A 26,236-nucleotide genomic window follows, 5' to 3' on the forward strand; every position below is an offset into this window, starting at 1 on the left:
TTAAACATGGTAATTTGAGTAAAGCAACCTTTTTGCTCATATTCCTTCTTTAGATTCACATCACACACAAGAACCAGGCCAGTATGCTGATGGCTCCCCAGGGCCGGTCCAGCTTCTTCAGCTCAAAGTAGTAGCCTGCTCCCCTGGCTTCAAGCTGTAACATGGCTGGCCTGTATACACTTGCTTATTATTGTACATTTTGTTAAAGGCCCAGTGCAGTCAAATGTGATTTTCCTGTGTTTTATATATATTTCCTCTCTGAGGTTAGAGTAATATTGTGCAAATTATTATAATGTCCTTTTAGTGCAAGAGCTGTTTGAAGATACTGCCTAACATTTCTGCCTGTTTTGCTGTGAAGGAGTTTTGGCCATGGTAGTAAGTTAGCGAATAGACTGATAAGAAATAGTTCCAAACCTCTCTGTCAGTGTCAACAGATGTGGTAAAGAGGTCAATGGAAGTTGACCAAAACAAGGAAAATGCCATGGAAACACGGTGGGGTGGAGATCCTGAAAAATGTGCCTACATTTGCATTTATGCTATTGTTTGTGTATTTCACACTATGTTGAGGTAGAAATAGGAGTATAATGCTTGTATGGATGTCAACCCCAATACATGTTAAATCAAATCATCTTCACCAATCAAGTCCTCAATCAACTTCAATATAGTTGAAAACAACTTTGATTACCACCACTGATTTCTGTGTGCTTCCAGCTTATACCAACCGGACTTAGCATTTAGCAGTCACTTCTTCTAAACCTGAAAAGGGACAACTTATTGATGTTATGCAGCTAAAACAGCCAAACATATCCAAATCCAGACTTCAGTAACCAGACTTATCCAGACTTCAGTAACTTCAGTTCCATGCTTCCTCTGGAAGCAACGTCAGCAGAAGAACTGTTTCATTGGGAGATTCATGAAATGGGTTTCCATGGGCGAGCAGCCTAAGATCAAAATGCGCAAAGCCAAGCGTTGGCTGGAGTGGTGTAAAGCTCGCCACCATTAGAGCAGTGGAAATGCTTTCTCTGAAGTGATGAATCACACTTCACCATCTGGCAGTCCGACGGACTAATCTGGGTTTGGCAGATGCCAGGAGAACTCTAACTGCCCGAATGCATAGTGCTAACTGTAAAGTTTGGTGGAGGAGGAATACTGGTGTGGGGCTGTTTTTCATGGTTCGTGCTAGGCCCCTTAGTTCCAGCGAAAGGAAATCTTAATACTACAGCATACAATGACATTCTAGACGACTCTGTGCTTCAAACTTTGTGTCAACAGTTTGGGAAAAGCCTTTTCCTGTTTCAGCATGACAATGCCTCCGTGCACAAAGCGAGGTCCATACAGAAATGGTTTGTTGAGATCGGTGTGGAAGAACTTCACTGGCCTGCACAGAGAGGCCTTACCTCAACCCCAACGAACACCTTTGGAATTAATTGGAATGTCGACTGCGAGCCAGGCTTAATCACCCAACCTCTCTAATGCTCTTGTGGCTGAATGGAAGCAAGTACCCACAGCAATGTTCCAACATAATAAAACATAATTCGATATATCACCCAGCCCAAATTGTGGGCCTGTTAAAATGCATCAATCGTGACGGATTTGACGAATATCCACTTTGTTAGATCAGATTTGTTGGTTGTCCACCAATCCGGCATCCTCCTATCCCCCGTGGTCTGCATTCCGTTGACCTCTTTATCGCATCTATAACAGCTCATTGTCAGTTTTCCCCTCCCCACTCAGACCACTCCCAGACAGTCCACGCAAAATTCTTGCTTGAGGAATTGCCCTTTACTTAGAAGTTATTTTTGACCATTTTAAATGAAAACACCACAGTAAGGTATTTAATTGCTACGTAGAAATGATTTGATATTGAGGTAAAAACGGTTACATTGGACCTTTTTAAATGACTGAAGCAACTTGGTTTGTCAAACAGTTGGTATGTGCATGTTTTAGAGAGATGTTGACCAACATTTTCAGAAAGTTCAGTAGGTATGTTTTTGTTCTGCCACAATGCAAGTCTATATTATGAAAGCCTTACAAACTACAGCTGTAGATTAACTTGATGTCCACAGTTATATATTTAAGCTAAGAACTTAGTGTGCCTTTTGTCATAATTTAGCCAAATTCATCTAATGCATTTTCTAATTTGTTATTCTATTTTAGTAGGATCATTTTAAATGTGTGTATGTACAGTACCAGTCAAAAGTTTGGTCAGTTTGCGTGTGTCTCATTCAAGGGTTTTTCTTTATTTTTACTATTTTCTACATTGTACAATAATAATAATGAAGACATCAAAACAATGAAATAACACATATTTTTACTGTTATTTTACTGCTGCTCTCAACTGCATTGTTGGTTAAGGGCTTGTAGAGAGAATGCCAAGCATGTGCAAAACTGTCAAGGCAAAGGGTGGCTACTTTGAAGAATCTAAAATATATTTTGATTTGTTTAACACTTTTTGGTTAATTCCACATGTGTTATGTAGTATTTAATTGTTTTCACTATTATTCTTCACTATTATTTGACAATGTAGAAAATAGTAAAAATAAAGAAACCCTTGAATGAGTAGGTGTGTCCAAACTTTTGACGTGTGTGTGTGTGTGTGTGTGTGTGTGTGTGTGTGTGTGTGTGTGTGTGTGTGTGTGTGTGTGTGTGTGTGTGTGTGAGAACTGAGCAAAAAAAGAAACGTCCCTTTTTCAGGACCCTGTCTTTCAAAGATAATTCATAAACTCCAAATAACTTCACAGATCTTCATTGGAAAGGGTTTAAACACTGTTTCCCATGCTTTTTTCAATGACCCATAAACAATTAATGGACATGCACCTGTGGAACGGTTGTTAAGACACTAACAGCTTACAGACGGTAGGCAATTAAAGTCCCAGTTATGAAAACGTAGGACACTAAAGAGGCCTTTCTACTGACTCTGAAAAACACCAAAAGAAAGATGCCCATGATCCCTGCTAATCTGCGTGTACTTGCATGAGGCAAGGAGGCATACGGACTGCAGATGTGGCCAGGGCAATAAATTGCCATGTCCGTACTGTGAGACGCCTTTGACAGTGCTACAGGGAGATAGGACGGACAGCTGATCCTCGCCGTGGCAGACAACATGTAACAACACCTGCACAGGATCGGTACATCTGAACATCACACCTGCAGGACAGGTACAGGATGGCAACAACAACTGCCCGAGTTACACCAGGAACGCACAATCCCTCCATCAGTGCTCAGACTGTCCACAATAGGCTGAGAGAGGCTGGACTGAGAGCTTGTAGGCCTGTTGCAAGGCAGGTCCTCACCAGACATCAACAACATCGCCTATGGGCACAAACCCACCGTCGCTGGACCAGACAGGACTGGCAAAAAGTACTCTTGACTGACGAGTCGCGGTTTTGTCTCACCAGGGGTGATGGTCAGATTCGCGTTTATTGTCGAAGGAATGAGCGAGGCCTGTACTCTGGAGCGGGATCGATTTGGAGGTGGAGGGTCCGTCATGGTCTGTGGCGGTGTGTCACAGTATCATCGGACTGAGCTTGTTGTCATTGCAGGCAATCTCAACGCTGTGCGTTACAGTGAAGACGTCCTCCTCCCTCATGTGGTACCCTTCCTGCAGGCTCATCCTCACATGACCCTCCAGCATGACAATGCCACCAGCCATACTGTTCGTTCTGTGTGTGATGTCCTGCTGTGTTCTGCCATGGCCACCGAAGAGCCCAAATCTCAATCCCATCGAGCACGTCTAGGACCTGTTGGATCGGAGGGTGAGGGCTAGGACCATTCCCTCCAGAAATGTCCGGGAACTTGCAGGTGCCTTGGTGGAAGAGTGGGGTAACATCTCACAGCAAGAACTGGCAAATCTGGTTCAGTCCATGAGGAGGAGATGCACTGCAGTACTTAATGCAGCTGGTGGCCACACCAGATACTGACTGTTACTTTTGATTTTGACACCCCCCCCCCCTCCCCCTTTGTTCAGGGACACCTTATTCAATTTCTGTTAGTCACATGTCTGTGGGACTTATTCCGTTTGGCTCAGTTGTTGAATCTTATGTTCATACGAATATTGACAGTGAAAGGACTTTTCTTTTCTTGCTAAGTGTGTGTGTGTGTGTGTGTGTGTGTGTGTGTGTGTGTGTGTGTGTGTGTGTGTGTGTGTGTGTGTGTGTGTGTGTGTGTGTGTGTGTGTGTGTGTGTGTGTGTGTAAATATGGTCATTGAAAGTCTAGATTTTTCTAGGATGTATTAAGCTATGAAATATTTTGAATTGCAATGCATAAAGCTTGTGGTAATATACCCACAAGTCATAATTAATGCAGATTGTATTTGAAATGATTATGCGCTCATTAGTGCTTCTGTATGTAAGCAGGAAACCCTTTGCCCCAATGTCCTAAGACCAAACCACATTGAATTGTTTTAAAAGCAGACCTTAAAATAAGCTTTTAGTTGTAATATATTGAGTGACCGTTTGGATTGAAAACGAATTGTTTACTTCTCTCTCAATGCAAGGCATCCGTTTATCTTATTGAATATATCTAATTGGAGGTTAGCCATATCATAAATCCTGAGAATGTTAAAAAATATTTCAAATGATGCTGTATATATTTCAATAAACCATCATGACATGATTTGGTGTGGTTATTATCGAATGAATAGGTAACCATTTGATTATTCGTTTCTTTATTAGTTAGACCTAATAAATATCAAGGTATTGTATTGTGGTCTCACGAACTCTGTTTAGGTTACCAAACATATGCATGATCACAGGGGGGCGCCACCTGCTCCGTTTCAGCGGTCGGTTCTGTGTGGGCCTCATTGGCTTGGGTCCTATGACTTTATACCTACGTTGATAGGCTACATTCACAGATGGATTATTAAAGCAATTTATACAATGGGTGGTTTGGATTTCCCATTGTTCGACTCTATCTGCCCATGATATACTAGACAGCATACACATGGCCAGTACATTCATAAAAAGTGCCATCGGTTATGTAGTTACCTAGCAAAGCACTACTACAACTGACCACTGTCGTCCGTCTCATCTGCACAGTCATGCCATTTATAAACTTGACCTCCACTGTAAAAAGTATCTAGACGTTATCTCCGATATTTGCAACATTGTAGCAATATTACAATTCGTTCTCCACTGTGGCCCATAATAATGAACGAGTCGGGACGAGACAGTCGAAACCACGAAAGCAAGCCAAACGAAACGAAATGCAGCTAGTTTGCGGACTTTCCAGCTGCAGCCTGAATTAATTGTGTTAGCTGTATAGTTGGATAGCTAGCAAGGGAGAAGGGCCTCCATAGCAACCACTTGTTTGCCAATGAAACCTGTAAAGTTATGGAGCTATCAAACAGGTGTGAGGTAGTTTTGCTGTACATGACTGTCACTACGAATAGAACTAACGATCAGAGAACGCCTAAAATTGCTCTTGACAGACAGTTTTTTAGCATCACGTTTTGTTGAAAAATGTATGGTTTGGGAAATAATCTTGCGTTATAATGCTGATGACCCTTTGTACAAAAGCAACAATACACTCGAGTACATGTGTTTGTGCCATGGCTGTGGTGGTTAACCAATCTGCTTTGCCTCATGGCTATGCCACATCACAGCCATGATAAAACAAATGTGTAGCACATGACCTCATGTATTATTGTTTGCAGTTTTTTTTACAATCGTTTACACACTAAAAGTGGTACTTGAGGCATACTCAGTGAAACCATTAACTCATATACCTAATCTTAAGACCAAGTCTGCAAATCTGCAAGTGCATTATCAGCTTTACAGTCAGTTTACAATTACAAAACACTAAACACAGTTCTCTACATTAGACACATCATTCAACACTAACAGGTGTTTTGTTTGGAAAACACTGCTATCCAAAATGCCACAACCCTTTATCTACTCCCAGTGCTTACGTGTGAAAACACTTAGAGCTCATTTCTTCACTTAGAAACCAGAGCTTGAGCACTGTAGATAGGCTTCAGGTTGGCGTTCTTGGTTTGGACAACAATGGAGGCCAATTTTGGAGAGAGAGTTAGAGGAGTGCGCGTAAGAGGGGGACGAGGACAAGGAGGAGGCATGCCAGGGCTGGATACGCCAGAGAGAACATTGCTTGTGATGTTGATGAGGGGCTGTGGCCAGGCCCAAATAGGAGACAGGGTGCACCCTAATTTTTCTTTATAGTACAAGCCTATTTGTTTTTATATTCTACTGTCTGTTACTGTTCATCCCGAAATCTGGATGTAAATAAAATGTCTTTATTTCTCAATACATTTCCCCCCCCTTGCATTTCTGTTACTGTTCATCCCGAAATCTGGATGTAAATAAAAAGTATTTATTTCTCAATACATTTTCCCCCCCTTGCATTTCTGTTTGTAGTGTAAATATATACTGAGTATGCATACATACTGTATATATTTGTGCATATACATGTACGTGTGAGTGCTATGACAAACTGCCGTGGACTCCACTGAACATGCAAAAGACAAGATAGTAGTGTTTTACATTTGTCACATCCTTGTGTAGTTGGTATGTATAAGAGCTAATCATTTGATGGTGTGTGTGTGTGTAGAGTTTTGATGCAAAAACACAATTTTGAGAAGAGTTAAAATAGTTTTGAATTAAGTTTTTGGTTTTGCAAGAGATGTGTGATGTTTTGCAAGTGTGTGTTTGGGGGTTTTGTGTGTAGTCTAGTGAAAAGGAGCCACAGTTTCTGAAATGATGTGTAAGCAATTGTCAAAAACTGTAATGCTATCCGTCTTGCATTAGAACACAATAGTAATTACTACTTATGTAAGCCTAGGTAATTACAGCCCAGCCTTTGACCAAGTTTGTTCCCAACTAATCTGATAACTTTCTAATTTAAACAGCTGTAGCCCATCTTAAACCGATACTGTTTTCATTTTTAGAAACGCAGGCCTTCTTGTTTAGATTTAAGAGAATGCCGGCTATATAGGCAATGTATTTTTTCAGGCATGTGAGACTTTTGCACACTGCACAAATTGCTAATTTCTTGACCCATTGCTTTTTGCAAACGTGCACAAAGATCGCCAAACAAAAGAAAACACAACCATCCAATTGTGTCGTCACAGTAGGGACCGCCTTCTGTGTACTCGCAGCCTTCCCAATTTGAAGTTGTACAATGTGTATGCTGCCTGGACAGAAGCATCAGTGTGTTGGCTGCGATAGAGGAGTGGGAGGGATATTGATATTGTGGACATTTTATTGTTTCTTTGCTTTTTGTTGTTGATCACAGCGCACATAATATGAAGAATATGACACTTCGAAGGCTTAAAAAAGTAAACTCCTGTGATCCAGCTAGTGGACTTTCGAGCCAGGACGAAATTTACTTTCCGTCCTCAAAGTCAGACAGTTGTAAAACTATGGATTTACCAACTAATTCATCGGAGGTGTATAATTACAAGACTTTGGCTTACTCTGGTGGAACGTTGCCAAGGAACTACAGAAAGGTATGTATCCTGTGTTACAGTGATGGATACATTGTAACTTGCACTTGCTCCTTTAATATTCAGAACTAGGAAACTCGGTCATTTCTGACTTGATAATGCGTTGAACGTGGCACGTGATTATCTACAACTAGTTAGTTAAAAATGTCCTAGTTCCGATTTGCACAGGAAGGTGACAGAAGTATTCGACTAAAGATATCAATGAAAGCAGAAGCGTCATGCCTATAGGTGGCACGTGCCCACTTTGACTTGTCCTGTTTTAAAAAATATTCTTTGTTGTTTCTCTGTAATATTACTAGCCTGGCAGCTAGCAATTTTCATGAAGTTGGCTTTTGCTAGCCCAGAAAGCTTCCCAACCTCAACTAGGTACACTCTTAGGGAGAAAACGGTGCTATTTAGAACTTGAATATGTTTTTGTTTCCATGTAGAACCCTTTTCACAGAAGGTTCTTAATGGAACCCAAAAGGGTTCTCTTATGGGGACAGCCGAAGAACCCTTATGGAACCCATTTTTGTAAGAGTGAACTAAGAAGCCATGTCAGGCTATCAATCCAGTTAGTCGCTAGCTTGTCTAACTGTCTTAGCTGGCAAGGCTGGCAGACTTTAGAAAAGCAAGCAATTACTAAATGTACTGAGTAAGACTCTCATTCCTTTCAATCTTTACACAGAATTTTGCAGAGATGAAGAGAAGCATATTTAGTTTCTTTAAAAAAAAAAAGAACCACCAGTCAGTAAACCATATTTTGTTTTACATATAATTAAGTAAGCATAATGATTATGGCTCTAGATTGCAGGAAAAAGCTGTTTCATGTGTTTTTTTTTTAAAAAGAAGCTAAATTCACCACCCAGCCACCTGGAATGATGCCCTGAATGAAAGCACATGGCAGTGTCACTTTCAGCAACAGAGCCCATCTTGGATATGCTCAATATTTGAAGTCTGATGTAAAGTTTGTTCATTTCTCATGGCTTCTCACTAGCACATATATTGCGCATATAAAATGATGTCTGGCGTTAAATATGAGTCTGACGGCATTCATTGTGTTAGAGAGACTGAAAAACAGCTTCTATCTCAAGTGGTGGCTGCTGCTAATATACTGACTCAACTCCAGCCACTTTAATAATGGGAAAATTGATGTAATAAATGTATCACTAGCCACTTTAAACAATGCCACTTTATATAATGTTTACATACCCTACATTACTCATCTCATATGTATATACTGTACTCTATAGCATCTACTGCATCTTGCCTATGCCGTTAGGACATCACTCATTCAAATATTTGTATGTACATATTCTTATTAATTCCTTTACACTTATGTGTATAAGGTAGTTGTTGTGAAATTGTTAGGTTAGATTACTTGTTAGGTATTACTGCATGGTCGGAACTAGAAGCACAAGCATTTTGCTACACTCGCATTAACATCTGCTAACCATGTGTATGTGACAAATAAAATTTGATTTGATTTAGAAACAGCAGTGTGAATATTTGTATGACCCTTTATTGTCTGAGCCCAATATGGGTGGTCTGTTGCTGTTTTTATTTTACACACCAAGCATTGTTTCCTGTTTTGATATAAGCTTTGTACAAGAGTTGGCACACTCAAGCAACAACATAAATGGTGTTCACTTGTCACGTACCAACGCTTTCCACATGGCCCAGCATCATAATCTGGGAATTTACTGTGATGTAGATTGGCTAAATAGATTTTTTTGGGGAAAGCTGAAACAGTTTTGTTTGACACAACAGCATTGGCTGTCCTTGTTCTATAGATGTACTGTATTAGGAGGCCAGCCAGAGTTATACACAGGCCTCCTTCCTATGTCTCTCACCATCATCTGGAGCCTGGGGCCACAACAGGGGAATGTGCGGGGCACCCTGCTCTGCACCCACCACCCCCAGGAGTCTCTCGCTCTCTCTCTCTCTCTCTGGGAATAAATGAAGTCATTGAGAGGGGCCCGGGACAATTCTGGGAGTGTTGGAAAATAAAGGAAGCAACATTTTTTTTATGCCCAAAGAGGTAGAGACATAAAACTGCCCTTTCATTGGGTCAACACTTAGGATCATTGAGGTAGAACAGAGGTGAATTGATTGTAGGCTAAATACAGTACGTTATGTAGTATGAGAGACTTGTAGTTTACACTAAGTAAAGTGGAGGTTGGGTCCCAATTTGGCTTGGGTTTTCCCTCAATGCAGTGATTGTGGCAAGAGGACCAAAGACTCAAGTCCACACACACATCTGGTTTGTCTACAGTCTGAGTATAACCTGTACAAATAGAGAGATATTTTAGATCGTTATTGAAAAAAGAAAAAAAAACACACACAGTTTGGCGTATCAGCAGTCTGGGCATCACAAGACAGTGGACAGCGTAGAGTAGAGCTAAATATAGACTAAGACAGACAGACACGCATTTCTGGTTCTATCTGTAATTGTTTCTTACCCGTGTTTTGGCTCAGTAGCTTAAAAACACACACACTACACACACAACATGCCTCAGGAGGACCTGATGGGCGAGAAGATTGAGGTGTGTACTGAACCTGGCCTACGTACGTAGTTGGGAAATCCCCGTGTGTGGTTTCTGTTCTAAACCCCCCCCCCAAAAAACTGTTTTTGGTTGTCATATTTCATGTCTGTTATGTTTTCAATTCACAGAGTGGCGGGCTGCAGAAGTGGAAGCCTCTCACTCAAACACCAGAGCCACAGAGGTAAGCCCAACAGTCATCTCACACCCTTCCGTCAGTTTCAGGACACATTGGTGTGTCTGTCACTTTTTCACTCTTACTGTGAAAGAAGCGCGTCATACACAGACCGTCAGAACAGACCCAATCAGCCTTACTCTAAACCCTTTCATTCACAACAGGCCCAAATGATGTGTTAACTAAACTTCAGTAGGCTGCTTTCAGAGTATTTAGAGTATTTCAGAGGCCTCTGGGTTTGATTCTTGGGAAATTTGAATGTGGTGAGTTACAGAAAGGCAGTAGTACAGTAACCTTTTTGTGTTTTTGGTTATTACTATTTGACATTCTAATGTATTATGCATTTCTATCTAATCTATGGATGCTGTTATGATGTTATGTGGACATTGCAGTACACACTGCCCAGTTAGATCGTTGGACATTTTTACTTTTGGTATGACGCAAAGAGCCCTTTGGAAACAAAAGAGTGCTTGTCATGTTTTGGCAACAGAAATATCTTGTCATGCAATTTAGATAAGAACATGCAAGAGTTTTATTTGTCATTTTACTGTAGCTGTACTGTAGTTATTATCTTAGTAGTGTACTTTGTGGATGATTTATAATGCAATTTTTAATTGTTAATTCTGTAAGATATCAAGTTTTCTTTGTCACGTGCGTTGAATACAACCGGTGTAAACTTTACCGTGAAATGTTTACTTACGAGCCCTTTCCCAACAATGCAGAATTGACAGGTACGTAAGTAAAAAAGGAAATAGTAACACTATAAAAACAATGACTAGGCTGTATACAAGGAGTACCAGTACTGAGTCAATGTGCAGAGGTACGAGGTAGTTCAGGTAATTGAGGCAATATGTGCATGTAGGTGGGGGTAAAAATGCCAAGGAAATCAGGATATATATAATAAACAGAGTAGCAGCAGAATATGTGAAAGTGTGTGTGGCGTCAGTGTGTGTTGGAGTGTCAGTGTAGTATGTGTGAGTGTGTGTGGGTAGTGGGAGTCCAGTGAGTGTGCAAGGTTCAATGCAAATAGTCTGGGTAGCCATTTGATTAACTCTTCAACAGACTTGTCGTCTAGTCCATCAAGTCCTCCTGAGGCATGTCGTGTATGTGTGTGTGTGTGTGTGTGTATATATATATACATATATATATATATATATATTTTATTTTTTAATATATATTTTTTTTTTTATCATCACTTCCTAAAAGAGACAACCTTTTCACTATTTAATTCGGTTTTTTTTGTTGCTATTTTAGAGTTCTGTTTAACCATGAGTGTATTACACAGCTAGCTATCATGATGTCCATGTATTTTATGCAGAAAAAAAAATCCAAGAGCGTATGTCAAGGGAATTCCACGTGAAACAAAAAGGAGAGCGTGGTTGATAAAGTCAATAAAAAATCTCTGTTTTAATACAAGTTGCAACAGGGAAACACCTCCAACACATAAGCAGAGCGCATGTCTCCCAAGCCTTCTCTGAGCAGGCCCTTGTATCCTAACTACATGTGTTCTGTAAACGCATTACACAGGGTAGTGAATCAGACAGCCTCCCAGAACATAATAATAACCAGTGTCCTTGGAACTGGTGCCTTTAGACTGGCGCGAACACTATCAGCAGTCCATAACATTCAAGTCTAGTGACCATCAACCTTGCACAAATAAAATCATGTTTATTACAGAAAGGAACATTATAATACATTGTGTTAATCATTGAACTGATAGTTCATTTTATTCCTTTTAAATGTCCCATTACAGCAGATAAGATATTATCTGGAGTGAATATCTATGGAGAGATCGTTGGAAAGCACTCCATTGCACTCTGGCTATTTCATTATTAAGCATTTTCAGTGAGGATGAGGAACCCATGTGTTTTATGCACCAGGTGGTGATGTCACTCACCAGTCACAATTGGGGCATGGCTCAACACTGTGTATCAAGCAGTCATATCCCAAAAATATTCAATACTGGATATCAAGTAATCATATCCCCATATATTCAATACTGGATATCAACTAATCATATCCACGTTTTTCATTTTAGGAAAGTTGTTGTCCTGGTGAAGAAGGAGGAGGAGACCTTTGGCTTTGAGATCCAGGTAAACAGATTATAGACGTGGAATGGTGGGGGGTGGGGGTTATTTGTTGATTTCTGAGTGTCCTTCTCCCTCACGTTCACATTAACTCAGATGAGATTGATTCCTCCAACCATGTGGTTGATTTTCCGATAAATCCCATAAGATACACACTCCAATCTAAATGTGTTGAATGGTCAGCAGCATATCGATCAGATACTTTTGGTCATGTAGTGTATGTGGACGCCTGCTCATCAAACATCTCATTCCAAAATCATGGGCATTAATATGGAGTTGCCCCCCCTGCTACAACAGCCTCCACTTCTCTGGGAAGGCTTACCACTAGATGTTGGTACATTGCAGCTACTCTTCCTGGGTCCACACAGAACATGAAACATGACATAATACAGAACATTAATTGACAACAGCTCAAGGACAGAACTACATAAATAATGTTTTTATTTATTTATTTTACAGAAGGCACATGTAGCCTACATATCAATACATACACACAAACTATGTAGGTCAAACAAGGGAGAGTTGTTGTGCCATGAGGTGTTGCTTTATCTGTTTTTTGAAAAAGAGTTCCATGCAATAATGTCTCTATATAATACTGTACACTTTGAATTTGTTCTGGATTTGGGGACTGTGAAAATATGTCTGGTGGGGTGTGTGTGTGTGTGTGTGTGTGTGTGTGTGTGTGTGTGTGTGTGTGTGTGTGTGTGTGTCAGAGCTGTGTGTAAGTTGACTATGCAAACAATTTGGGATTTTCAACAGTTTCTTATTAAAAGAAGTGATGCCGTGTCTCTTCTCAACTTTTAACCAAGAGAGACTGGCATGCATAGTATTTATATCAGCCCTCTAACTATAATGAAGAGCAAGAAGTGCCGCTCTGTTCTGTGCCAGCTGCAGCTTAACTAGGTCTTTCCATGCAGCTCTCGACCACACGACTGGACAGTAATCAAGATAAGACAAAACTAGATCTGCTTTTTGGAGTGCGGTGTCAAAAAAGCAGCACATCTCTTTATTACAGACAGACCTCTCCCCATCTTACCAACCATTGAATCTAAATTATATGTTTTGACCATGGAAGTTTACAATCTAAGGTAACGCCATGTAATTTAGTCTTCTCAACTTGTTCAATAGTCATACCATTACCAGATTCAGCTGATGTCTAGAACTTAGGGAATGATTTGTACCAAATACAATGCTCTTAGTTTTATAGATGTTTAGGACCAGTTTATTGCTGGCCACCCATTCCAAAACAGACTGCAACTCTTTAAGGGTTTCAGTGACTTCATTAGCTGTGATTGCTGACGCGTATATGGTTGAATCATCAGCATACATGGACACATATGCTTTGTTTAATGTCCGTGTCAGGTCATCGGTAAAAATAGAAAAGAGTAGAGGGCCTAGAGAGCTAGCCTGCGGTACACCACACTTTACATGTTTGCCATTAGAGAAGCTTCCATTAAAGAAAACACGTTGAGTTCTATTAGATAGATAGCTCTGAATTCACAATATGGCAAGGTTGAAAAGCCATAAAACATACATTTTATGGTTATGGTCAAAATAATATCAAAGGTTGCACTGAAATCTAACAGTACAGCTCCCACAATCTTCTTATTGTCAATTTCTTACATCCAAAATATGACAGATAGGAGTGGCTATAGATTCAGCTACCATCCTCAGTAGCTTTGCATCTAAGTTGCCAATGCCCGGAGGTTTGTCATTATTGATCAATAACAATAAAAAAATCCACATCTTTTACAAAATTCGAACTTGCAATGCTTTTCTTTCATTATTTGTTTTTTTTAATGCATGAATACGATGGCTCACTGTTCATTGTTGGCATTATCAAGTTTGCCCACTTTTCCAATGATGTAATCAATAAAATAATTGCCAACATCAAATGGTTTTGTGATGAATAAGCCATCTGATTCGATTAAAGATGGAGTTGAATTTCTTTCTGCCCATAATTTAATTTAAAGTACTCCGTGTTTTTCCATCATTCTTCATATCATTGAGCTTGGCTTCATAATGCAGTTTCTTCTTGTTGAGTTTAGTCACATAATTTCTCAATTTGCAGTAAGCCAGCTAGTCAGACGTTCAGCCAGACTTATTAGCTGCTCCATTTGCCCCAACTATTTCAACCATACAGTTTTTCAATTCCTCATCAATCCATGGAGCCTTAACAGTTCTAATAGTCAGTTTCTTAACAGGTGCATGTTTTTAGCAATAATTTGAAGAAGCAAATTCATATATTATTCAAGTGCAGCATCTGGATGCTCCTTATTAATCCAATCAGACCAACATTTTTGTTTTTACATCCTCCACATAAATCACAACATATTTTGTATGATCTCCTATACTATTTTAGGCCCAGTTTTTGGAACTTTGGCTTTCCTGGATATAGCATCCAATGGGTACGGATACAGCTTTAGAACAAAGTTCTACAGTATTAGTAAAAATGTGATCAATACATGTGGATGATCTTGTTCCTGTAGTGTTAATAATCTGAACCAGATTACAGGCACTGGTTACAGTGAGAAGCTTCCTCTTGAGCAAGCAACATGATGAAAACCAGTCAATATTCAGGTCCCCAAGAAAGTAGTCCTTTCTGTTTACATCACATACACGATCTAGCATTTCACACACATTATTTATATACTGACTGTTAGCACTTGGGCAAAGTTAACTTGCAACCACAACACTTCATTAACATTTGACATAAGATATTCTCGAAGCATTACATGGATATGGCTCTGAATATATATGGGTTATATATATATACATATATATATATACAGCAACACCTCCCCCATAATAATTTCTCTCTTCAATAGGTGGCACCTGGGCCTGTTAGCACCTGGGCCTGTCATTGGGCCGGTGGTGGGTTTTCCAGTCCTGTGGGTGCACTCCACCTCAATCTTCCTGTGGTCCATCTCCAATTTCTCAGAGATCATTTCCTTGACTTTGTCCTCAGACTCCGTCCAGGTCTCGTGTGGAGATTTTGCAATTCCATCCACAACCATGTTATTCCGCCTTGATCGTCCCTCAAGATAATCAGATTTATCCGTCATTGTTATCATGGATTCACACACAGAACTAATGTCCACTCTCAATGACTTACAGATTGCTGTCATCTTTCCATTCTCCTGTTTCAACTCATTGAGCTGACCCTGGGATAACTGCAAGCTGTTCATGTCCTGAACCTCTCTGGTCAGGTCATCCATTCTTTTATTAATTGAATCAATCAGTATTTGGACAACACACTTGAAGCTATTTTCTTGTTGTTGTAACAACTGCTTGTAGAACTCTTTTTGTTTGTTTCAAAGATCCTTCACCTGTGATAGACACCACTGTCCTCAACTGTACTCCCGCTGGCTTTGGTCTTTGTTATGGTAGCTAGCAACATAGGTTACGCTGTTACTCCTAGCAGTTCCAGACGGCAGGTCACAGGGAAGATTTGAAACCATAAACAGCAGGGATCTAGACAGCCACAAACCCGCGACAATCTGCAGTCCCAGCCACAATGGCTAACTTTGTTGCAGGATGCGTTCAAGCCCTCAAGAAACCCTGTTAGCTTGATAGGAAGCTAGCTAGCAGCTAGCTACACAGAGAGTAGCAGTCCCAGCAACTGATGCCAACTGCATCCAAACTAAAAAGTTAACTAGCTACTAAGAAACTTTCCAATACACTTTCAAAACAACAAACTTTGCCACAACAACCAACAACCGAGCTCGTTCCACGTTCAACGGGAAGTGCTTCCACTCAGCCACAAGGGCATTAGAGAGGTCGGGCACTGATGTTGGCTGATTAGGCCTGGCTCGCAGTCGGTGTTCCAATTCATCCCAAAGTTGTTGGGTGGGGTTGAGATCAGGGCATTGTGCAGGCCAGTCAAGTTATTCCTCACCGATCTCGACAAACCATTTCTGTATAGACCTCGCTTTGTGAACGGGGGCATTGTCATGCTGAAACAGGAAAGGGCCTTCCCCAAACTTTTGCCACCATGTCAGAAGAACAGAATCGTCTAGAATGTCATTGTATGCTGTAGTGTTAAGATTTCCCTTAACTGGAACTAAGGGCCCTAGCCCAAACCATGAAAAACAGCCCCATACCATTATTATCCACCAAACTTTACAGTTGGCAGTATACATTCGGGCAGGTATTGTTCTCCTGGCATCCGCCAAACCCAGATGTGTCAGTTGGACTGCCAGATGGTGAAGCATGATTCATCACTCCAGAGAACGCATTTCTACTGCTCCAGGGTCAAATGGCGGTGAGCTTTACACCACTCCAGCCGACGCTTGGCATTGCGCATGGTGATCTTAGGCTCGTGTGCGGCTGCTCGGCCATGGAAACCCATTCCATGTGCTGACGTTGCTTCCAGGGGCAGTTTGGAACTTGCTAGTGAGTGTTGCAGCCGAAGGTAGACGATTTGTACCCGCTTCAGCATTCGGCGGTCCCATTCTATGCGCTTGTGTGGCCTACCACTCCGTGACTGAGCCGTTGTTGCTTCTAGACATTTTCACTTCCCAATAGCATCACTTATAGTTGACCAGGGCAGAAATTTGACGAACTGACTTGTTGGAAAGGTTGCAATCTTATGACGGTGCCATTTTGAACGTCACTGAGCTCTTCAGTACGGGCCATTCTACTGCTGATGTTTGTCTATGGAGATTGCATGGCTGTGTGCTTGATTTTATACACCTGTCAGCAATGGGTGTGGCTGAAATAGCCGAAATCAATTCATTTCAAGGGGTGTCCACATACTTTAATGTGTATGTACTGTACTTTTAAGAAATGTATCCCTGAACCTCATTCTTTCTCAATATAAGGGTCTGATGTAATCCCATCCCATGACTGGAGACAAGGAGGCGGTTTTGTAGTTGTTTTCTCTCGGGTCTATTTTCAAAGCGGCATGGTTTTGTAAAAATCTTCTCTCACACTCCTGCGTGTCGTGTCAGACCTACTATATTCCAATCCCTCGAGCACTGTAAACACTCCGACTTCTGCACATAGGCCCCCTTTATCTTTCAGAGCTCCCTCCTCTCTGTCCCTGCAGCGATTCATTTCAATGCACCACTTGTTGTCAGCCTCACCTCTAAGAGGAGATGCCGGCCAATTTAAGGGCCGTGAAAATCCGGCTAATGTAAGGGCCGTGAAAATCATCATTACCAAAGTACTGCTCTAGGTTCACAACACTGCCTTGTTTTGCTTATAGTTATTCCAGATAGATGGTTAAATTTAGGGTTCGGATGGAGGTCCCTCCTTTCCTGCCAAGCCCTGTTCTTTAGGAAGTGAGGTCAAAGCCCAGAGACGGTAGAGATGGATGGCATTAGGATCCTGTGCTTTTTCCATCATGTCGCTGGACTTTACCAGTTCTAAGTGTGATAAGAGGATAATGTCAGTATCAAACTATGTACTGTAAATGCATAGTTGGATTGGAATTTGCATGTTCTGTTTCTGTGGAAGGCCTCTGGGTCTGGGAAGGAAGGAAGCCTGCGTTGAGAGATATGGAGAAGTCAACTGCACAGACATGTCAAAAAAAGGGAGAATGCTCACAGATTATTTCACGTAGATGAGCATGACACTTGAGTTTGTCTAGTTTTCCTTTCTGTTTGTACAATGCCTTCGGGAAGAATTCAGAACGCTTGACCTTTTCCAAATTTTGTTACGTTATAGCTTTATTCTAAAATGGATAAAGTAACCCCCCCCCCCCCCCCCCATCAATCTACGCTCAATACCCCATAATGACGAAGCAAAAAAAAATTAAGAACCTTTACTCAGTACTTTGTTTTGCAGCGATGAGAGATTTGAGTCTTAGGTATGACGCTACAAGCTTGGCACACCTGTATTTGAGGAGTTTCTCCCATTCTTCTCTGTTTCTTCTCAAGCTCTGTCAGGTTGGATGGGGAGCGTCGCTGCACAGTTATTTTCAGGTCTCTCCAGAGATGTTCAATCAGGTTCAAGTCCGGGCTCTGGCTGGGAGACAGAAGGACATTCAAGACTTGTCGCAAAGCTACTCCTGAGTTGTCTTGGCTGTGTGCTTAGGGTTGTTTTCCTGTTGAAAGGTGAACCTTCACCTCAGTCTGAGGTCCTGAGCACTCTGGAGCATGTTTTCATCAAGGATCTCTCTCTACTTTGCTCAATTAATCTCCCAGTCCCTGCTGCTGAAAAACATCCCCACAGCTTGATTCTGGCACCGCCATGCTTCACCATAGGGATGGTTCCAGATTTCCTCCAGACGTGACACTTGGCATTCAGTGTTCCATCTTGGTTTCATCAGACCAGAGAATCTTGTTTCTCATGGTCTGAGAGTCCTTTAGGTGCCTTTTGGCAAACTCCAAGCGGGCTGTCATGTGCCTTTTTACTGAGGAGTGGCTTCCGCCTGGCCACTCTACCAAAAAAGGCCCGAGTGCTGCAGAGATTGATGTCCTACTGGAAGGTTCTCCCATCTCCACAGAAGAACTCTAGAGCTCTGTCAGTGACCATCGGGTTCTTGTTCATCTCCTTTGATTGCTCAGTTTGGCCGGGTGGCCAGCTCCAGGAAGAGTCTTGCTGGTTCCAAACTTCTTCTATTTAATAATTATGGAGGCCACTGTGTTCTTGGGGACCTTCAATGTCTGAACTCTATGGACAATTCCTTTGACCTCATGGCTTGGTTTTTGCTCTGACATGCACTCTCAACTGTGGGACCTTATATAGACAGCTGTGTGCCTTTCCAAATAATGTCCAATCAATTGAATGTACCACAGGTGAACTCTAATCAAGTTGTTTAAACATCAAGGATGATCAATGGAAACAGGATGCACCTGAGCTCAATTTCGAGTCTCAAAGCAAAGGGTCTGAATATTGTGTAAATAAGATTTCTGTATTTTTTTTTTTATCTAAAAAACTGTTTTTGCTTTGTCATTATGGGGTATTGTGTGTAGATTTGCTGAGAATGTCTTTATTGAATCCATTTTAGAATAAGGCTGCAACAAAATGTGGGAAAAAGTCAAGGGGTCTGAATACTTCCCGAATGCACAGTGGATAGCTGGTTTTACACCTGAGTAGGTGGCATTTGACATGATTTACTGACTATGGAATTGCCCATTATTTTGTCTGTCACTTAGTGTCTCAACAGACAAGCATGTCAAGGCAAAACCTGAGTTCAAACGTCACCTCAGGATAACGCTGTCGGACGGCAGTTGAATTACGCGATTCTTTTGACAAGACAACTTAGGGGAAGTCTGGCTGTGGTTGTCACATTTGCCTTCGAGATAGAAACTGTCATGTGTGAATCAAGGAAGGAAGGTCGTCAACAAGATGTGTGGAAAATGTTTGCGTGTCAAGTACACTGTTGGTTTACCTTTTATATTTCTGCAGTATGATGACACAGAATAGAATGTTTTTTAATGTCACTGGTAAATCATAAGGAAATATGTCTGATTGTTCTAACCAAATGTGTTGATAAAGGTCCTGGCTCATGAAGAGACTGCTTTTCATATCCTTTTTTATGACAGATGTTGATAGAGAGCTGTATTAGTTTCGACTAACCACACAAGGGAAATGTAAGCTTATTTTTTTGCATCAAAATTGATATCTGTCTTCCTTCTGCCTATCTGTTTCGAAGTTGTCTGTCTTGCAGTTTCGTCAGCCAATGTTATCTAATCTGCTGTGTAGCACAGGGTTTGTCTGACGGTCCTCGCCAGAGTCTGGCCTTCAGATGCAGACTACAATCTCAGAAGCCCATAGTTTAATATCACAAATATTCAACAATACTGTTGGAGAGGCGCTAGGCTCCCCTGTACCATGAACTGTCTTCAAGGTTTCAAATGCCTTTCTGTCTGTTACACAGCAAAGCCTAGAGCTTTAGGTATAGACCTTTTGGCATTTGTGAAGGGAAATTACCAATGACTTTGAACATGACGAAAGAACATATCCATGCCCTGCATCTAATTGTTCCTAAGAATACATTTATTTGAATGAAAAGCTGTCAACCAAAAATTCTAATTCTAAGTCATTATTCCACCTTCTTCCAGACATATGGGCTGCACCACCAGGACCAGAACTCTGTGGAGATGTGCACGTTTGTGTGCAAGGTTCATGACGACAGCCCCGCTCAACAAGCCGGACTCAAAATCGGTAAGTGAAACTGAAAAACCCTGTTCAATAGGGATTTTTTAAATTTTAAATTAGTGTTGAACAGCATTCGACACATACAGTACATGACCTGCCTTTACTGAATATAGACCTCAGGCGAAGAAGGGAGGACAGGTGTTTTTGATAGGAGCCCGCCCCTTTCTTGTTTGCCAGCCAGGAAGCTAGTAGTCTCTAAGTAAACGCAAGCACAAATGCGTTAGGGAAGAACAAATATTAGTGTGCCTACTCATTTTCCAGTCAACAAACACTAAAGGGAGAGATTAATTTAACAAACACCATATGAGTCAACTCCCTCGTCTCCGTTGCCGCCTTGCCAGATACAATACCTCTGTCAAACACATACAGTAACTCAGCCATGTCTATTTCAATCATGTTTTTTTGTGTGCATTTCAAAAATAGCATTCTTGAATAGACATGCTCTATTTTCTTTCTAGTCTGAATCATCATTACCATCCAGTTGATCAGAAACAATAGGGGAAGCGAACGAAGAAATTGTATATTCTCACATTTCATTTCTCTAAACCTTATACTACAGTATACGTGTCTGTTAATCTCAGAGAGAAGGCGCTCTAGAGGCAGGGCTACATCCTCCCCTTCACACTACACATCACATCACACATGCAAGTGTCAGTTTCACTTCCTACATTCCATACATGACTTGTTTATTGTTCCCTCCCTGTGTTTTTCTCTAAACTGAACCATTAGGACTTTATCAGTTGTGGCTGCTTTGTGTGACGTGCTGTTCTCGGTGCCCAATAATGTTTGTGCCATGTTTTGTGCTGCTACCATGTTGTATTGCTACCATGTTGTTGTGTTGCTACCCTGCTCTGCTGTCATGTGTTGCTGCCTTGCTATGTTGTTGTCTTCAGTCTCTTTATGTAGTGTTGTGTTGTCTCTCTTGTTGTGATGGTGTGTTTTGTCCTATATTTATATTGTATTTATTTTTAATCCCCGTTTTGCATTTTGGTAGGCCATCATTGTAAATAAGAATTTGTTCTTAACTGACTTGCCTGGATAAATAAAGATTTACATTTGAAAAAAGATCTCACTGGGGAGAAAAGGGTGTGGTTCACCAGAGGGTAAAAGGCATTGTGTTTCAGCCTGAAACTCCAACCAGGTCGGGTCAGAACCATCTGAAATCTTTTTTTTATTTTTATTGAATAGACTTGCCATAGTTTGACAGTAACAGATGGAGTAACACAAATCCTTGATCAATATTTTTCAGGCTGTCTTATCAGGAAAAGTGGGTAACCACAGCACGTGTGCCAAGTCGCCTGCCATGACCACACAGCCAGGGTTTAGACTAGAGTGCCTGTATCACACATGGGCTGCAGGAGCACCAGCCAACCAAGTGCTTCTTATTGCTCTACAAACCACAGACGCTAGTGGGATCAAACTAGTCTCAGCAGAACCACAGCCGTGATAAAGCCACACTGGAATGAACTGGGTCCGTTGCCTTTTTGTTAACATGCGTGTTGTTTTGTGCACAGGGGACACCATCACTAGCGTGAACGAGACCACTGTGGACGGATTTCAGCACAAGGAGATTGTTCAGCTAATCAGGGCCTCTGGGAACTCCATTAAGTAAGCAGATCAGATCTCATTGGCACGGGGATTGGGGGCTGGTTGTGGATGGTAACAAAACTTCAATGCTCCACTTTGTATAGGCCCTAGTCAAATCTGTTCTTTATAAAGAGTTTGTCGACGCTGTCGTTTTCATACGGATAGATCTGGAGTCTTTTTTTTCTTGCGCAGTGTAGCAGTACAAAAATCACACAGAATCGATCATGTAGTCTGGCTGTTGACTGAGAATGGGAATACTCATTCATGGCTGACTCTGTAAATCTAGTCTAGTGGCTCCTGAAAGATATTCTGGAGAAAGGTAATATCTTTCAAGTGATTACCATACAATGAATGTGACATGGACGTACTCTAAACCGTTCTGTTCATGTTTGCACACCAAAGTTGCCTAGAAGCAAGCCATATACGGTTGTTGGAATTGGAACCACACTCTCACTCTCTTTGTCTGCTTGTAAAAGATAAAAGGCCTATTAGAATCGAGACCCATTTTTATAAACTCAGAAGGCAACTGATTAAGCTGTGGAGTTAACCACATGAGAGGCCCAGCTCATGCCTCTTGTCTAACTATAGACTTCATCAAATTATTCTCGCCTCTAGTAAACATATAGGCCTATTGAACCATTAACAGAGAGCTTGTATCAGCCCAGTTAAAACAACAAACCCCCTCAGATGTGCACCTGTTGCTGCAGTCTAGTGGGTGTTTTGAAACGTGATACCATCCTGAAGCTCCCCCCCCCCTACTTGTAAACTGTTGAGCCGAGACTCTAGCATGTTAGGGTCTCCTATATAAGGGCCTTTACATGGCTACTTCTGAAGTTCCTCTCTATTCTTAATTGGGCCCAGAGTATGCTTTGAATCCTTACTTTTCTTTGTGGCTCTCTGGCCTCCCTGTGTCTGAATTAACATTAACATTACTGTCTTTACTATAGGCTGGAAACAGTGTACAGCGACTCCATTCGAAAAGCAGAACTGGAGGCAAGGCTTCAGTATCTAAAGGTGAATCCCCCCCCCCCTTCCCCTTGTTAGCAAACCTCTGGTTCTGCTTGCTTCTACATTTCAACAGAAATTGAGTATCCAGTGTGGTGTGTGACAATGACAATAGGAGTTGACTATAGAGCACAAACAGATCTGGGACCAGGCTAGTGTGTGACTGGGATCAGTCTGACAGTGTAGTGAAAAGCCTATAGCCAGTAGCCCGAAAAAGCAGCTCTCTCACCATGCAGCACGCTAGATTTAGACCAACCCCTTTCCCACCTGTTTTTCCCTCTGCTCCCACCTGTTTCATGACTAGCGACAGAAATTCTTTCCAGCATGCTTACAGAAGGCTGTGAGAGCACATTGAATGAAAGTAGACACGTAGTTTTACAAGCTTACGTTACACTTGGCTGGTAGAAAGGACCTTTTTAGTATCTGAAAACAAGTGGCTTTTCTCAAGATGACGGCTGCTGTCCCCAAGCTCATCCATCAGGCTCACAGTTGGAAATCACACAAAATGTCACCTTTTTGACTGCTTTCTAATATTGCTGTATTTTCTTTTATCAGCAAACCCTACATGAGAAATGGGATGAATACAGATCTTTGATGATGCAAGAGCAGAGGCTTGTTCATGGTAAGTTATTCGTTTATGTTGATCTATATGATCTCAGGTAAATTTAATTTGAAGTCAATTCAAGATGTGTAACACTCTTTCCCTGTGTCCTCTAGGCATAGTGATGAGTGATGCTGCTATCTATGAGTCCCTGGAGTCTGCGGGGGTGTACGGTAGTCTGGGCGCACCGAGCCCGGCCGCCCTGCGTGCCCTCCGCTGCACCGGCAGCACCAGCAGCAGCGCCAGCCACCTGAGTGTCACCACAGAGGAGGACCCACTCTACCAGACCTGTCTTTACCAGGGGCAGGGCGACCGCCTCAACGACGCCAACGGTGACGTCACCAGAACCACCAGCAGCACAGAGAAAGACCAACAGGAACAGGAGAAGCCACCCCAGGGTAAGCAGAGAATGATCCGTCCCGCCAGCGAGCTCTTCACCTCGGCCAAGGCCCACCTGACCCGCAGCGCCAGTACACGCAGCTACCTGAGGGGCTCCAACAACTCTTCGTCAGCACCAGGGGAAAAAGTGCAATCGGGAGGGTTCAGCTCGCTACAGAGGAAACCCAAACAGAAGAGCTTCCGCCGACGCCTCCTCAAGTTCATCCCTGGACTGAACAGAGCCATGGAGGAGGAGGAGAGCAAGCTCTGAGGACTAAACAGACTAAACACCCAAAGAACTGGAGACTCTTTCTGACCCAAAGACTTAACATTGCCTCTGACTCTCTAAAACTAACAACCAACAACCAAAGATTTCAAATAGTGCCAAATCTATCCAGTCATACTTTTGTACTTGTTAATGTTACATTTGGTCCAGTAGAACCAATGGTTCTTTGAGTTTTGAAGCACACTCAATTTTCAGGAGAGGATTTGACATCTGTACATACTGTACCTTGCTTACTGGTTTTATATTTCATAAGTTATTTATTTATTTTTGACTTGTAAGACCTATGTACAGAATTATTATTTTTATTATTTTTGTGCTTTTTAAAATTATTTTTATTAGATTTGTTTTGTCATCATGACAGTTGAAAACAAATGCCTCATTACATGAGACTTTTTATAAGAGGCACATTTGTTTACTGCCTTTGTACCAGATTGATCCTGTGTTCTTTGCCAAAAATATCTAAAAATAAATGTGTCATTTTGATTAGCCTGGCTTGTTTTTTTGTTTTTTTTATCTAGTATGTATGAAGACTTTGTTTCCTGGAGTACATTGACTGTCTATTCCACAGCTGGTCTAAGAAGTTGTAGCTGACCCAGCACGTTAACATAATACACCATTTATAAGCAAAAACACCAGATGTTTCACTTTAGACTGTGAAGCAGTCACACAATAACAGTGAAAATATATATTATTCTGAGATACTTGTAATATCTATCCCCTTCATGTGCTTTCATAACCCTTTTGGCCCTTTTAAAAAAATGTTATGGCCTCAAGGGTGGGGAGGAGGGTTTTGGTGGTTGAACATTCTTCCGATTCTCAAGCTGTGATTGTCGGAGAGGCATAATCCAGAAAGGAGGCCGTTTTGTATTTTGTCTGACAGTCATTTAGTTGTCGGGACGCTGCGGGAATGTGCTGAGAAAAGAATGGCCCAACATTCCAAAATCCGGCTGCCCTCCTTTTCAATTCTTGCAGACAAATGGTGAGCGCTCTTGGTTCCATGCTCACTACATTCCCATGGTTTGTTGAATGCTCAGATGGTCAGGCCGAGGGGGTTAAAGGGGGAGGGGGGGTCACAGTTGACCTAAGAGGTTACGATGGTCCCTCTCTCCTTTTGCACCCTAATCCCTTTGTCCTCTGCTCAGTCATTTACAATTGCATGAAGAGGGGCTGTGAACACTGATGGCATTTAGACATGTTTCTGACATTCAGAGCCAGGACCACTTAAGTCCCTGGCCCTTTTGTTGTTTTAAGCGGAGGAGGAAGGGGTGAATGAATGGAAAGCTGATGTGAGAGGGATTATTATGCAAGCTTGTGGCTTGTGGCCCTAAAAATGTTAGAGAACGAATGGGCCCTTTCTTTCACTACAGTCTGACTGCATAACGAGCAGGGAATTAGACAGGGCGATGACGACCCAAACAGAATGAATGTGTGAATGGGGCATTTACAAAAAAGCTGCCAAAACAAAGAGCATGCAGTTGGTGCTGGGCAATTAACACAGTGGGAGGTGAGACTGCGGGGCTGCTCTGCCCCCCACTGTTAATACACTGCTGTTTATTTAAGCCAGAGTGCTGTATTTGTTGTGTGTGTAAAAGGGGATGGATGTCCAGGGTGTACTGTTAGGACATGAACCATGAGAAGTGGACATGTCTGCTGATTCGGAGCTGTGAGTTAAAATACCTTTCAGGCTAGCTATGACCCCACCAGTTTGAGGGATTGGGTGTCATATGTGTACCATATGTGTACCAATACCATTGTCGCAGTGTCATAATAACAGGTCTTCAAAAAATATATACCCACAAAACAATCTTCCATGGATGAGTTTGCTGAAAGAGTAAGCCTATGAGAGAGTGTAATCAATCATCTTTTTATTTGAAGTAACCCTCTGTTTTTTCATATGAAGTCTTTAGACCAGTTCACCAGGAGCGGAGATCTCTTTCCACCCATATATACCTCTCCAAAAACAGCTGACTCACTTTTGCGCTGACGTCTGGCATTTCAAGTTTCCATTCCATAATCGTACTAGGTG

The 26,236-nt window shown here is 41.7% G+C and overlaps 2 protein-coding genes across 3 annotated transcripts in view; both read left to right on the forward strand.

The window, feature by feature from the left end:
• LOC109869595 (diacylglycerol kinase alpha) overlaps positions 1 to 4,615 on the forward strand; it is a 41,409-nt gene extending 36,794 nt beyond the window's left edge. For both annotated transcript variants that reach the window (XM_020459830.2, XM_031803962.1), the window contains exon 24: positions 54 to 4,615. In XM_020459830.2, coding sequence (XP_020315419.1) covers positions 54 to 131 — 78 coding nt within the window. In that variant the 3' untranslated portion in view covers positions 132 to 4,615. The remainder of the gene's footprint in view (positions 1 to 53) is intronic.
• Positions 4,616 to 7,100: 2,485 nt separating this feature from the next.
• Positions 7,101 to 24,696, forward strand: tamalin (trafficking regulator and scaffold protein tamalin). The gene is made up of 8 exons (XM_020459243.2): positions 7,101 to 7,463; positions 10,114 to 10,166; positions 12,196 to 12,250; positions 20,257 to 20,359; positions 21,868 to 21,961; positions 22,888 to 22,954; positions 23,501 to 23,567; positions 23,663 to 24,696. Exons 1-8 carry the CDS (start codon positions 7,260 to 7,262, stop codon positions 24,193 to 24,195), a joined length of 1,176 nt encoding a protein of 391 aa, XP_020314832.1. The 5' UTR covers positions 7,101 to 7,259; the 3' UTR covers positions 24,196 to 24,696.
• The last annotated feature ends 1,540 nt before the right edge of the window (positions 24,697 to 26,236 follow it).

The sequence above is a fragment of the Oncorhynchus kisutch genome, linkage group LG24 (genome assembly GCF_002021735.2).
Source record: "Oncorhynchus kisutch isolate 150728-3 linkage group LG24, Okis_V2, whole genome shotgun sequence".
NCBI lineage: Eukaryota > Metazoa > Chordata > Actinopteri > Salmoniformes > Salmonidae > Oncorhynchus > Oncorhynchus kisutch.

Coding starts and splice junctions, on each gene's coding strand:
- tamalin (XM_020459243.2), top strand. CDS start 7,260: ATGAAGAATATGACACTTCGAAGGCTTAAAAAAGTAAACTCCTGTGAT. Junction 10,167..12,195: donor CAAACACCAGAGCCACAGAG/GTAAGCCCAACA, acceptor TTTTCATTTTAG/GAAAGTTGTTGTCCTGGTGA. Junction 20,360..21,867: donor ACAAGCCGGACTCAAAATCG/GTAAGTGAAACT, acceptor TTTTGTGCACAG/GGGACACCATCACTAGCGTG.